The sequence below is a fragment of the Neomonachus schauinslandi genome, chromosome 2, assembly GCF_002201575.2.
Source record: "Neomonachus schauinslandi chromosome 2, ASM220157v2, whole genome shotgun sequence".
In the NCBI taxonomy this organism is placed as follows: Eukaryota; Metazoa; Chordata; class Mammalia; order Carnivora; family Phocidae; genus Neomonachus; species Neomonachus schauinslandi.
In genome coordinates this window covers 36,132,690-36,148,378 of record NC_058404.1, presented here as the reverse complement: position 1 = coordinate 36,148,378, position 15,689 = coordinate 36,132,690, and the positions used below count along the sequence as shown (strand labels likewise).

At 32.5% G+C, this 15,689-nt stretch overlaps 1 protein-coding gene across 1 annotated transcript in view; it reads right to left on the bottom strand.

Moving 5' to 3' along the window:
* Positions 1-15,689, bottom strand: part of LOC110573135 (disintegrin and metalloproteinase domain-containing protein 5-like) — a 145,658-nt gene that overhangs the window by 94,010 nt on the left and 35,959 nt on the right. The window contains exon 9 of the mRNA XM_021681556.1: positions 3,028-3,099. Within this exon, the coding sequence (XP_021537231.1) occupies positions 3,028-3,099 (72 nt within the window). The remainder of the gene's footprint in view (positions 1-3,027; positions 3,100-15,689) is intronic.

The window sequence follows — 15,689 nt, the reverse complement described above, 5'->3', positions numbered from 1 at the left end:
GCAGAAGATGTGAAAGCTCTACAAAGAATTTTTAAAAGACATCAGTAAATGGAGAGATAAACCATGTTAGTGGACACTGGAAGATCCAATGTTGTTATAACAAATTTCCCCTAATTCATTCATAAATTACACACCATCACTATCAAAATCTAAGTAAGCCTCTGTGTCTGTATGTGTGTGTCTGTGTGTAAACAGGAAAGTTGATTTTAAAATCTATATGAGAATGTAAAGTTTATACAGACAACATAGTATTGACAAAGAACAAAGTTGGAGGACTTTAACTATCTTGATTTCAAGACATTTAATAAAGCCACCATATTCAAGGAAGTAATTCTTTTCAATTTTTTTCAATTCTTCACTTTAAAAAAAAACTTTTAGAATATTATGATTGGTAGCTACCTTTCTGAAATCTAATCTTCAAACTGTTGCTGGTATAAACAAAAATAATTTATTTTTACATTTATATTTTAATTTTATACTGATATTTTTACAGTATTCTTGCTTAACTCACATATTTATCTTTTACATTTACAAATTTCTGTTATAAAAATTGCAATCAAAATTAGTCTTAAGGATGGCATCAGGAAAACACTTATACTAACCACTTATATTCAATAATTCTTATCACCTGCTTTATTTGCTTTAAACACACACACACGGCGTGATCTAAAAATAAGTCCTTGGCCATGGAACATTGTTTTCTAGAATTAACAGTGATGAAGACCTGGACAATTTCTGATGGACACTCCTCAAGCTTTGGCTGAGGGAAGACCAAAAAGCAGGGACTGATAATAAAGACAAATCCCTATGAAATGTCTGATTGTTCTCTCACCATGGTAACAACCTCCAGACTGGTTTTGGATTTATCTAATTAATCAATTTGTAGTTTATAGGAATGATAAAAAGTACATAACAGAACTGATTTTAAATATCTAATCTGTCAATAACAATTTGCTTCATTGTACATGCTACTAAAACACAACCAACTGTACTCCTGACTCAGCATGAAAGTGCAGAATTCTTTTTCTGAAGTACTCTCAGTTAGTTCCTTTCCCCACTTTTTATACAAATTGTTGCAAAAGGAATGTAACTGTAGTAGGAGCTCATTCTCACTTTTGCCAGAAAACAGTAATTATGAATATTTAATGGCTATTTCTTCCTCCAACAGTCTGCTCATCCAAAACATAAAATAAAGAATTGAATGCAATAATAAAATAATTACCTTAAAATAGAAAAAATAACAGTCACATAATAAAAAAGGACATGAATTTACACCAATTATTAATGTTGGGAGAAAAGCTGATATGTTTAATAATTAACATTAAAATTACACTAGTTGTGTAATAAATATCGATACAAGCATGTCACTGTTCAAAACAATTAAATTTTTACTTGGGTCAAATATGTTTTTTAAAAACAATATGGCATTATAATCAGTTCAATTTACAGATTTTTCTCTTTTTTAAGATTATTTATTTGAGAGAGAGAGGAGGGGAGGGGCAGATGGAGATGGAGAGAGAGAATATCAAGCAGACTCCCCTCTGAGCACGGAGCCCAAGGCGGGGCTCAATTTCACAACCCTGAGATCATGACCTGAGCCAAAATCAAGAGTTGGACCCTTAACGGATTGAGCCATCCAGGAGCCCCTAAATGTTCTATTCTTAAAAGCAATTACATACAGTTTAATATTTATGCTCCAAATTAGTAATATGAAAAACTATTAAAGGATGAGTAGACTAAGTAATATATTTATTCATGCTGTACAATATTTAGGAAATTTTAAAACATGAAAATAATGAGGAACTGGAAAATAATTACATACCAGAATGACTCCTACAGCCAAATTTTTATTACATATTTTTTCAGGAAATGTGGCTCCTAAAAAACTAGGATATTTCTTGAAGCTAAAAAATAATAATTTTCCTCAGAATTGCATATAAGAGTGATATAATTAATGACAATCATTTTCATAGCAACGAACATTATTAAACAATTACTGTGTCCTAAGCCTTTTGCTACTCTGAATTAAACTATTTAAATACATTTTTCTCAAACCACCAATGTTAAGAGTATTTCAATATTTTGTAAGTTTTAAATTTAATAAACATCTGGAAGTATAATAAAGATAAGGTTTAATAATTTATGCAAAAGGCTATTGCACTAATGTTTATAGTTTTTATTCTGGTGCCCTGTACATTTATAGCCCTAAAAATTAAATTTTCTGCGATCCCTTTATTCACTTGTTCATTAAAGATGAATCGATTTTTCTATGCATTAGATTCTAGAGCATGTAACATTTCAATATATTCATGTTATTAAAAAATCAGATGAAGGACAAGAATATAGAGGAAGCAAGTAGTATAACTTTACAAACCAAAGGACATCAAAAAAGTTATATCATTCATAATTAATCTCCTTAGTTATTTCAGTACTTTTATGTAATTTTACTTATATCGGGTAATTTCATGTCAGCTGATAAAAGTTTTTAAGTATCGACCAACATTAGCTCCTTGAGGACAAGGACTTTTAACTTACATGTTTTTCCCATCCCGTGGTGTCTATCAAATTTATAGAACACAGTATTTATTCATTAAATGCTTATTTTTCATAATTAACATATGAAATCATTTTGGGTTATTCCTTTAATGCTACACAAATATGGAATACTGTACTCACGCAAATAAGTATGCAACCTGATGAGGTCGGAAGATATGTTTGTATTTCCATTCTAAAAATCTAGATAATATATTATTAGGATTCCCTGTAGTAGAAATTTTGTTTTTATTTGACCAGATTTCTATGGAAGATATTACAACTGTCAGTTTTAACTGGGAAAACATCTAAAAAACATAATAATAAATTTTAAATAAATTTGAACATTATATTAAATGTCCATAAAAATGCATATATTTAATCCAGTATTTTGATTATGAGAATTTTAACAGCACAGCAAAATGCTATACACATCAATACATATTACCTATACTTTTACAAAATACATATACAAAATAGTTTTTAAAAACTTACGGTGTTAACAAAGCCAATTATCTGAATAACCTTCTGTGTTACAGCCTTTATATCAGAGCCCATGTAATCAAACTGAAAAAGATAAATTATTTTTAGAAACTAGTGGATGCCATCAAGAATATATTACATACCCTTTACATGTACAATGTGCTATATTCTAAAGTAGTCATAGGGCTACATTCCAGGTGAAATTCAGGAAATCAATAGTGATGTATAAATAATGATTTATAAAAATAAATAAATAAACTCAATTTACAGCTTTATGTATATAAGAAGTAAATAAAATATTTAATAACACGATTTTAATGTTTAATGCACTCAATTTGTGGCATTACTTATTGTTTATAAAAATTCAATCATAAATTTTTTAATGTGGTATTTTAAAATACACTTATTTCTAAAATAACAACATATAATCACAAACCAAAACATATAAGCACAATGAGGGGGGAAATCCTTAATGAGAGGTTCACTCTTAAAATGACTCTGGATACTGCTTTGGTATATTCTTTCACATCACCATGTAACTCATGTTCTAATTTTTTCTTTATTCCAATAAACTCTTTCTATGTCTAATTGCTTTAAAATGCCAAGACAATTGAAACAACAATGATGACATTAGGTATGTGAGCTTTGCTCTGGATTTTTCACTAGAAAACCTCTAATATTTCATCATTAAGTGTTGTGCAGTTTAAGATGAGTATTCTATATCATGTTGAGAAAAAACTGTTTGTAAATCTTATTTACTAAATTTTTTATAAAAAATGGGAGTTGAATTTTTATCAATAGCCATTTTGATAGTGATTGACAATGGCTTTTGTCTTTTGACCTATTGATGCAATACATTTCATTAATACATTACTTAACACTAAAACATCATATTCCTTGCTTAAAACATTACATTCTATTAATATACTATCAAAATTAATATAATATTTTGTTTAGGAGTTTATAGCTTTAATATGGACTCATTGCTCATGTGTTTGTATACGTGCACACACTTTGTCATAATTGAGCAAATTAATGTTGCTTAGTAAATATTAGAGCACTACTTAGAATTAAGTTGCATTTTTTTCCTACACCCTAAAATCATATTAGTATATGAATTATGTCTTCCCAAACACTTAAAAAGTTTCCTTTAAAACTATCTATACCTCACACAGGCAACTGGATCCATTAAAATTCTTTTTTTTTCAGCATTCTGTGATATAATTTATATATAACATTATGTAAGTTTAAGGTATACAACATGATGATTTGACTTAAATTCTTATCTCCTTTGGAGAATTCATTAAATTTGCTTGTTTTAATCTTCTCCAAGGTCATAGTTATACCATGTTAATCTTTTCTAACATCATAACATGTTTTTGTTCTTTTTGCTTAATTATACTTTCTACACATTTATTTTTCTTTTCAACAACCAGCTTTTAAATTTACTTATTTTAATGTTTCTGTTTATCAACTTATGCTTTATTAATTGTTGCCTGTTCTCCTCATATTCATCTTGTTTTACAGTTTTAGAACTTAGTTTTTATACTATTCTTTGTGGTAGGCATTCTCCCTATTTAGCAATATTCAGCTCTATTCTAGTTCAGGTGCCCTTCCTTTTTAAATATAAGCATGGCCAGTTTATTCACTTTGGACAATGAAATGAGGACAGTGATAAATGTCACTTCTGAGAGAAAGTATTTCTCTACTGTGGCTCATGTCTATCTAGTCTGCTCCTCTACTGGCTTGGAATTTGGGGGCAAAAACCTATCAATATAGAAATATCAAAAATCCTAAGCATTTGGAATGCTGAGTCTACACGTGGAAGACAGCTGCCTGGAGAGTCACCCAGATCTATGGCTGACGTCACATGAACAAAAAATAAACAGTATTTAGCCATTAAGATTTTGTTTTTTTATTTTGGATGTCTGAATAATATTGCATGGTATACATATACCACATGTTTTAGATGTCCATTTATCAGTTGATGGACATTTGGGCTCTTTCCATAGTTTGGCTATTGCTGATAATGCTGCTGTAAACATTGGGGAGCAGGTGCCCCTTCAAATCTGTATTTTAGAGCTAGAGTGTATTTATGCTAAGTGAAATAAGTCAGTCAGAGAAAGACGAATACCATATGATCTCACTCATATGTGGAATTTAAGAAAGAAAACAGATGAACATATGGGAAGGGGGAAAAGAAAAAAGGAGAGAGGGAAACAATACATAAGTGACTCTTAATGATAAGAGAACAAGGGGCACCTGGGTAGCTCAGTCAGTTAAGTGTCTGCCTTCAGCTCAGGTCATGATCCCAGGGTTCTGGGATTGACCCCGCATCAGGTTCCCTGCTCATCCTGTTTCTCCTTCTCCCTCTGACCCTCCCCCAGCTCGTGCTGCCTCTCATGTTCTCTAGAGAAAAAAAAAAAGAAACAAATGATAGAGAAAAAACTGAGGGTTGATGGAGAGGTTGGGTGGAGGATGTGCTAGATAGATGATGGGTATTAAACAGGGCACTTGTGACGAGCGCTGGGTGTTACATGTAAATGATGAATTACTGAATTCTACTCTAGAAACCAATATTGCACTGTATGTTAACTAACAAAATTTAAATAATTTTTAAAAATGCAAAGAAAAAAAAAGGACCACATTAATTACCCAAATCAGGAATGAAAACGGAGACATTATAGTGATCCAGTAGTATGATATAGCAGGCTTGTACTGGTTCATTATAGCTGATTTTTTAATTTTCAATCCAATTTTTAAACAACTATTACTAAATTATGTACATTTTCAACTAAGTAAGTTAAATTAAAAACAAAGGTAATAAATACTTTTTAAAAAGATCTTTTTATTAACCTAGCCTGCTGTGATTAATAATTATGCTCCAAGTTTTTTAATTATTGTAGAATTCATTAATTTCTAAACAGCTTATAATTATAGTTTTGTGTTTCCATTTTGCAAAAGTTATTCATGGTAGTATTTAAAACTTTTCATTCTATTATTTATCCTTATCTCTTTTTATTCCTTATTGTTTTAGTATATTATGATAGAGTTTTGGCATATTGGTTTTTACTTTTACAAAATTATTGTTGTCTTCTTTGTGACCTAGAAATGACTACTGATGCATCTATTTTCTACAGGCATCTTTAGATAGAATATATGTGGCACCCATTCAGAAGATACAAAGGTAAATAAGTGTTTAGTAAAGCTGGCAGCTGGCTAATAAATAATTTGATCTTTATATGTTAACATTTTTTTCCATATGTTAAAGGCTAAGAAAAATGCTTTAATGTGCTCCACTATAGTTTTGGGTTTTGTTACTTTCTTCTGAATATATCCAGAGGTTTTGTTTTTATAGTTTCTTCATAACTCACTTGTTAACTAAGTCTTCATTATTAGAAATGCATCTTTAACTTGAATTATGTCTTTCAACATAAATATGCTCATTCTTCTACTTTAGGCTTTGTATCCTGAATTTTACTTTATCCGCTGGTAGTGCCATCTTGATCATCTTTTTGATTGACAATCCTGGCATATTTTTGATGGTTTTTTTAAAAATGTTTTATACTTAAAACTGCCATTTTGTTTAAGCTGTCTCACAAATGTCACAGAATCTGAGAATCTTTGCACTTTAAAAGGGATATTTAACTCACTCACATTACTATAATCAATGAAGCCGATCTATATTTTTTCTGTTTTCTTATTCATGTCCTTGTGGTATTTCCTTTTGACTTTTGTTATGTTATATGAGAATATTTGGGGGCTGTTTTCAAAGTTATGCATTTGAACTTGTATATTCAGATATGTTTAAATGTTGTAAAACAAGGTTCTCCATTTTTATCCACCGGACCCACCCTCACAAGAAGACCTCTGGTGAGGTGACAATAAAAAATTTCTAGGACTTATCAGGATTCAACTGTTTTTTTTCAAAATGCGTAATAACTCTTACTAGGAATTTGATGATTATGATTATGTAAATGATGCAACACCACACTCTGCCAAGTGATTAGAGGCAACAGTGTATTTCTCTTTCTTTTTCACTGAGCTAAAGTCTGTGTAAATAATTTTTTTGAAATACCTATTTGTTGTTACTATACTCCAAAAATTTAGATCAACTTTATTGAGCTTTAATTTACATACAATTACATTAAGGAGTCGATAATTTTGGTAAATACCACTTACTTTTTATGATGAAAAAATTCAACCCACAGAAAATTTAAAATTCAAAGACTACCCCAATATCCTTCAATTAGATTAATCTACTATTAATGTTAGACACATTTCTTTATATATATCTTTATCTAACTGTCTATGGAAGTAGATCTGGGCATACAATGTTCATTTTTCTGGACCATTTAAGATTAAGTAGCAAACACTTCAGCATGTAGTTCCTAAGAATAAGGATTTTCACCTGTTTGCCCACTACACCATTATCATGTGCAAGAAACATTAGTTCAATAATATCAAATATACTATTTATATATTTAATATCTAATGTTGAATACATAATATTCCCAGAGAGTGAAGCGAATCTGTAGCCCTGCCCATCACTGAATACAGCTTCCATCCAACCCTGCCAACAAAGAAATCCTAACTAGATTTCCCAGAAATCTTGGTAGCCCACCCTGCAGGCCCAGTTGGCAACACTTGAACAGAGACACCAGCAAGTGCTTTTGCATCTACAGAGCCAAGATGATGGTCCTTACTGGCCAGAAAGCTGAGGTTGCAATTCTGTCTGATTGGATCCACAGAGAAAGAGCATTCTAGTTGAGGGCTTGTTCTGTAGCCAAAACTGGCCATGAAACTAATTTACCAAGCTCCCCAAAGGTGAATACAGTTGCCAGCCCATTTGAGAAGGAAACTTAATTGGAGCTCCAGAAATCTGTGTATCCCATCTTGCAACTCCAATTAGAGCAACTCTTGAGCAGAGAGCCCACCTGGTGGTCTTACCCATCTGCATAGCTAGGATGGTGGCCTGTCAGGCCAGGGAATTTGGCACATAGTTCTGCCTAATTTGATTCCCAAACAAGGACAGAAAACAATTGTGTTCTGTACTGGGACACTACCACACGTGGAAATTAATTCATATCCCAGCTCACTGCTGAATACAGCCTTCATCCCACCCAACCACGAACCTACCAGAGCACACAGGATGCTACATAGCCCATCCTACAGCCCTGCTTATAATAGCACTTAAATAGGGAACATAGCCTTTGGCTTTCCACATCTGTAGAGCAAAACTAGTAGCCCCATCTGGCCAGGACATAGTGCTGCCTGACTTGGGTCCACAAACATGAGCTGTAGAAGCTATGAGGCTTATTCTGCTACCACACCAGGACAAGAACCTAATTCATAACCCTGCCTAATACTGAGTATATATCCAGTCCTGAAGACTAGGAAGTCTGATTAGAGAATCCAGACAACTGCAGAGCCTATCCTACAGCTTTGTTTGGGCAAGGAACTAAGCCAGCATTCCTACACAATTGTTCTCAGCCAGCAGCACCTACCCTCAACCACAAAGCTCAGTCAGAGCCTCACCCAAAAATAGACATTGATAGCGAACACCACCTGCCCAAGGATGTTACCAGCTGATACACCCAGAGCTCAATTAAGCCAAATGGCGAATGGCTATCTATGCCAAAGCAAACCTTTAATGTCTGGGGGAAAAAAAAAACACTTACTCAAATGGGAAGGTATTGACATAAGGAATCGAGGATCATGAGAATTTGGAAAAACATGATAGCACCAAAAGAAACTAATAAAGCTCTAATAACTGACCACAATGATATAAAGATCTATAAACTATAAGAGAATTTAGAGTAATCACCTTAAAGAAGCTTAGTGAACCACAAGAACATACAAACAATGCATGAACAAAATGAAGAGTTCAACAAATAGAAACCATCAAAAAAAAAAAAAGACATCTTAGACCTGAAAAATACAATGACTGAACTGAAGAATTCAATAGAGAACTTCAAGAGCAGACTTGACCATGCAGAATAAAGAATCAGTGATCTACAAAATAGGGCATTTTAAATTATCCAGATGAGTGAAAAAACAAAGAATGAAAAAAATGAAGGAAGTCTACAAGACTTATGGGAAAAGTTAAAAAAAAACAACAACAACACACACACACACAATATCTGTATAGGAAGCCAGAATGAGAAAAAAAAGAAAAGGGGACAGAAAATATATTTAAAGCAATAATGGCTGAGAACTTCCCAAACCTGGGAAAATGGACATCCAGATCTATAAGGCCTAAAAGATGCAAAAATGGTTGAATCCAAATAGAGTTACCACAAGACACCTTATAATTAAATTGTCAAAAGTCATATCCACAATAGCCAAACTGTGGAAGGAGCCGAGATGCCCTTCAGCAGATGAATGGATAAAGAAGACGTGGCTCATATATACAATGGAATATTACTCAGCCATCAGAAAGGATGAATACCCACCACTGGCATCGACATGGATGGAACTGGAGGGGATTATCCTAAATGAAATAAGTCAAATAGAGAAAAGACAATTATCATATGGTTTCACTCATATATGGAACATAAGGAATAGCACAGAGGACATTAGGGGAAGGAAGGGAAAACTGAAGGGGTGGAAATCAGAGGGGGAGGCAAACAATGAGAGACTATGGACTCTGGGAAACAATCTGAGGGTTTCACAGGGGAGGAGGGTGGGGGATGGGGTAGCCCAGTGATGGGTATTAAGGAGGGCACATGTTGTAATGAGCAATGGGTGTTATACGCAAATAATGAATCACTGAACACTAAAAAAAAAAAAAAAAGTCACAGACAAATAATTTTGAAAGTAGCAGTATAAAAGCAGTAAGTCACATACAAAAGAAGCCCTGTAAGACTATAGCAGATAATTTAACAGAAATTTTGCAGGCCAGGAAAGAATGAAATGATATAATCAAAATATTGAAAGGAAAAAAACTGTCAACCAATAATATGACTGGACAAGCTGTCCTTCAAAAAGGAAGGAGCGATAAAGACTTTCCCAAACAAACACAAACAGGGAATTCATCACAACTAAACCTGACATACAAGAAATGGTAAAGAATTCTTTGAGTGGAACTAAAAAAACACTAATTAGCATCATTAAAACATATGAAGGCAGTATAAAACTATCTGGTAATGATAAACATATCCTTAAAGTCAGATTCTCTAATATGGTAATGGTGGTATGTAATCACTAACAACTTTAGTTTAAAAATTAAAAAACAAACATATTAAATATAACCATAACTAAAATACTCTGTTATAGGATACACAGCATTAAAAATGCATAAAGGGGGGGGGCTCTGAGTGGCACAGTTGGTTAAGCATCTGACTCTTGGTTTTGGCTCAGGTCGTGATCTCATGGGTCGTGGGATTGAGCCCCATGTCAGGCTCCGCACTCAGCCAGAGTCTGCTTGAGATTCTCTCTCCTCTCCCTCTGCCCCTCCCTTGCTCATTCTCTCTCTCTCTTTCTCAAGCAAATAAATAAATAAATCTTTTTAAAAAATTTGTAAAATGTAACATCAACAACCTAAACTTAGAAGGGGAGAAGTAAAAATGTAAAGTTTAGGAATGCTTTCAAAATCAAACTGTTATCAGTTTAAAATAGGGTATTAAAATTTTAACATACTTTATGTAAGCTTCATGGTAACCACAAGGGAAAAACATGTAGTAGTCACACAAAAGAACATGACAAAAAGGTCAAAGCATACTGATATCAAAAGTCATCAAATCACAAAAGACAGGAGGATAAGAAATAAGTAACAGTGTATCCACAAAATAGCCAGAATGCAATTAATAAACGGGCAATAATAAGTCCTTACCTAACAATAATTACTTTAAATGTAAATGGATTAAGTTCTCCAATCAAAAGAAATAGAATGGTTGAATGGATTTTTTTTAAAAGATCCAGTGATATGTTGCCTGCAAGAAACTTGCTTTAGCTTTAAAAACACAGGCATACTGAAGAGATAGAAAAAGAAATTTGAAGTTAGTGGTAACAAAAAACACAAACAGGGTTATCAACGGTTATACCAGACAAAATATAATTTAAACTAAAAATGGTAAAAATAGACAAAGAAGTTCATCATATAATGACAAAGGAGGCCATCTATCAACAAAATAGAACAATTATAAATATTTATGCACCAAACATTGGAGTACTTAATATATAAAACAAATACTAAAAGAACTAAAAGAAGAAGTAAACAGCAATACAATAATAATTGGGGACTTTAATATCCCATTCTCAACAATGGGTAAATCATCCAGACATAGAATCAATAAGGAAATTTCAGATTTGAACACTATAGGCCAAACCTACCTAATAGACATGTACAACACATTCTTTCTGACAGCAGCAAAATATACATTATTCTCAAACAGAAATTGAACATTCTCTAAGATAGATCATATGTTAGGTCACAAAATAAGCCTCAACAAGTTCAAGCAAATTGAAATCATACCAAAAAACTTTCTCAGCCCAAGTAGTATGAAACTAAAAATCAAACAGGAAGAAAACTGTAAAACTCACAAATGCATGAAAATTAAACAACACTCCTGAACGATCAATGGATCAAAGAAAAAAATAAAGAGGGTAAAAAGTATCCTGAGACAAACAAAAATGGAAACACAATATACCAAAATTTATGGGATATAGTGAAAGCAGTTCTAAGACAGAAGTTTATATCTATAAATGCATACATCAAAAATACTGAAAAACCTCAAATAAATAACATAATTTTGCACCTCAAAAAACTACAGAAAGCACTGTGAGAACCCCTGGTCATGCCCCCATCAGTTCCAGCTATCCTGCCAGGGTGGCCCTAGTGCAGAGTAGCAAGACCCCATGAGCCATACACACTACAGCTCCAGAAATGCAGCCAAACCTGCTAGGCACATGCAGTCCATACAGGGGACATTCCTATACAAGGCCACTCCTTCAAGACGGGGAGAGGTAGCTATTTTGCCTATTCACACAAAATAAACTAAAATGAGGAGACAGAGGACTGTGCTCAAAAAATAAAAATAAAAAAACACTTCAGTGAAACAGCAAAAGAACTAAACAAATGGATAAAGCAAATTACATGATAAAAAGTTCAAAATAATGGTCATAAATACTCACTGGATTTGAAAGAAGAGGATGATTCAGCAAAAAGACAGAAAATGTAAGAAAGAATCAATCAGAGGTGAAGAATACAGTAACTGAAATGAAAAATACACTAGAGGAAATCAACAGAAGATTAGAGGATGCAGAATGGATCAGCAATCTGGAAGACAAGATAATGGAAAGCAATGAAGCTGAACAGTAAAAAGTAAGAATTTTCAAAAATGAGTGTAAGTTATGGGACATTTTGGGATGACATTAAGTGCACTAACATTTGCATTATAAGGGTCACAGGTGGAAAAGAGGAAAACGGGGACAGAACTCTTATTTAAAGATATAATAGGTGAAAACTTTCCTAACTTGGGGAAGAAACATTTCCAGGAGCTACAGAGAGCCCCAAACCAGATGGGGCTTAGAAATAACTAAAATTTCAAAGATTAAAGATAAAAACAAAATCTTAAAAGAAGCAAGAGAAAGCAACTAGTTACATAGAAGGGATACCTCCTAAAGCTATTAGCTGATTTTTCAGCAGTAACTTTGTAGGCCAGAAGAGAGTGGTATGATATATTCAAAGTGCTGAAGGAAGAAAACCTACAACCAAGAATACTCTACCTGGCAAGATTATCATTCAGAATTGAGGGAGAGATCAGGAATTTCCCACACAAACAAAAGTTAAAATAGTCATCACCAGTAAATTACCCTTACAAGAAATGTTAAAAGGACTTCTTTAAGTGGAAAAGAAAAGGCCATAACTAGAAGCTAGAACATTATGAAAGAAAAGTACTTCACAAGTAAAAGCAAACATATGGTAAAAGTAGTAGAACAATCACTTAAAAAAACAGCATAAAGGTTAAAAGACAAAGTAGTAAAATCAAGTGTATCCAAAAATTAGTTAAGGGACTTCACCAAAAAAAAAAAAAGGCCAAATATATCATATACATAAAATGTGGAACAGTAAAAATGTAGTGCTTTTAGAATGTATTTGAACTTAAGCAGCCACCAACTTAATATAGACCACTATATACATAAGATGCTATATATGAACCTAATGGTAGCCACAAATCAAATATCTATAATAGATATACAAAAAAATAAAGAGAAAGGAATCCACATAACACTAAAGAAAGACATAAATCACAAGAGAGCAAGAGAAAAAGAAAAGAACAGAGAAGAACTACAAAAACAACCATAAAACAATTAACAAAATGGCAATAAGAACATACTTATCAATAATTACTTAAATGAAAATGATCTAACTTCTCCAATCAAAAGACATAGGGCGACTGGATGGATTTAAAAAACAAGACCCATCTATAGGCTGCTTAGAAGAGACTCATATTAGACCTAAAGATACATGCAGACTGAAAGAAGGGATGGAAAAATATTCCATGCAAATGGAAGTGAGAAAAAAGCTGGGGTGACAATACATATATCAAACAAAATGACATTCAAACAAAGACTGTAACAAGACAAAATGAAGGGTGTTACTTAGTGATAAAGGGATCAATCCAACAAAAGGATATAGCAATTGTAAAAAATCTATGCATCAAACATAGGAGCACCTAAATATATGAATCGTTGAACACTACATCAAAAATTAATGATGTACTATATGTGGGCTAATTGAACATAATAATAAAAAATATATAAAGCAAATATTAACAGACATAAGGGGAGAAATTGAGAGTAATACAATAGTAATAGGAGACTTGAACACCCACTTACATCAATGGATAGACCATCCAGACAGAGAATCAATAAGGTCAAACACAAAATGACACATTTGACCATGTAACTTATAATACATAGAACTTAACAGATGTATACAGAATATTTCATCCCAAAACAGCAAAATACACATTCTTTCCAAGTGTACATGGAACATTCTCCAGGATAAATCAAATGTTAGGGCATAAAACAAGTCTTAATAAACTTAAGAAGACTGATGTCATATAAAGTATCATCTATGATCACAAAGGCATAAAAGTGGAAAGCAATTACAAGAAAAAAATAGAAAACCACAAATGCATAGAGGCTTAATTTGCTTTTAAGCAACAAATGTGTCAATGAAGAAATCAAAGAGGAAATTTTTTAAAATACCTGGAGACAAATGAAAATGGAAACACAATGATTCAAAATATTTCATGCACAGTCAGAGCAAAGAATGAAATTTATAGTGATGCAGTCATACCTAAAGATGCAAAAAAAATCTCAAACAATCTAACCTTAAACCTAAAGGAACTACAAAAAGAACAAAGCCCAAAGTTAGATGAAGTAACAAAATAATAAAGATCAGAATATAAATATATGAAATAAAGGCTTAAATAGAAAAAAGAAAAGCTCAGTGAAACTAAAAGCTTGAAACAATAAACAAAATTGACAAACCTTTAGCCAAACTCATGAAGAAAAAAAGAGAGAAAAAATAAAATAAAAAATAAAAGAGAAATAACTTATGCCACATAAATACAAGCATAATAAGAGACTACAATAAAATTATGTACCAACAAATTTGACAACCTCAAAAAAATGGATAAATAACTAGAAATAAAATCTTCTGATACTGAAATAGGAATACAAAATCTGAATAAACCAATTGCTAGTGATGAAATTGAACTGATAATCAAAAAACTCCCAACAGACAAAAGTCCAAGACCAGATGGCTTCACAGGTGAATACTACTAAATATTGAAAGATTTAATACCTTTCCTTCTCAAACTATTCCAAAACTAGGAGAGAAGGGATGTTTCCAAATTCATTCATCAAGGCTGATATTACACTAATATCAAAATCAGACAAAGACGTTAGAAAAATAGAAAACTACAGGTCAATATCCCTGATGAACATGAATGCAAAAATCTTCAACAAATATTAACAAATTGAATTCAACAATACATTAAAAGGATTGCTCACCATAATCAAATGGGATTTATTCCATGATACAAGGATGGTTGATCCACAAATCAAATCAATCAGCATGATACACCACATTAACAAAGTGCAAGATAAAAATCATATAATATCTCAATAGATGCAGGAAAAACATTTGACAAAATTCAACATCTGTTGATGATAAAAACTCTCAATAAAGTGGGATTAGGCGGAACATACCTCAACATAATAAAGGCCATACATGAAAAATCTCACAGCTAATATCAGACTCAATGGCAAAAATCTGAAAGCTTTTCTAACATCAGAGACAAGACAAGGATGTCTACTCTTGCCACTTTTAATCAACATAGTACTGGAAGTCCTAGCCATAGCAACTGGACAAGAAAAAGAAATAAAAGGCATCCAAACTGATAAGTGAGAAGTAAAACTCACTATTTGCAGAGGACATGATGGTCTCTACAGAAAACCCTAAAGATCCACCAAACTAATAATATTAATAAGTGAATTCAGTAAAGCAGCAAGATACAAAATTAATATACAAAAATCTGTTGCATTTCTATACTCATAATGAAGTAGCAGAGGAAAAAATGTAAAAAAAAAAAACCAATCCCATGTACAATTGCATCAAAAATAACAAAATACAAGTGGGTGGGTAGCTAAGATGGTGG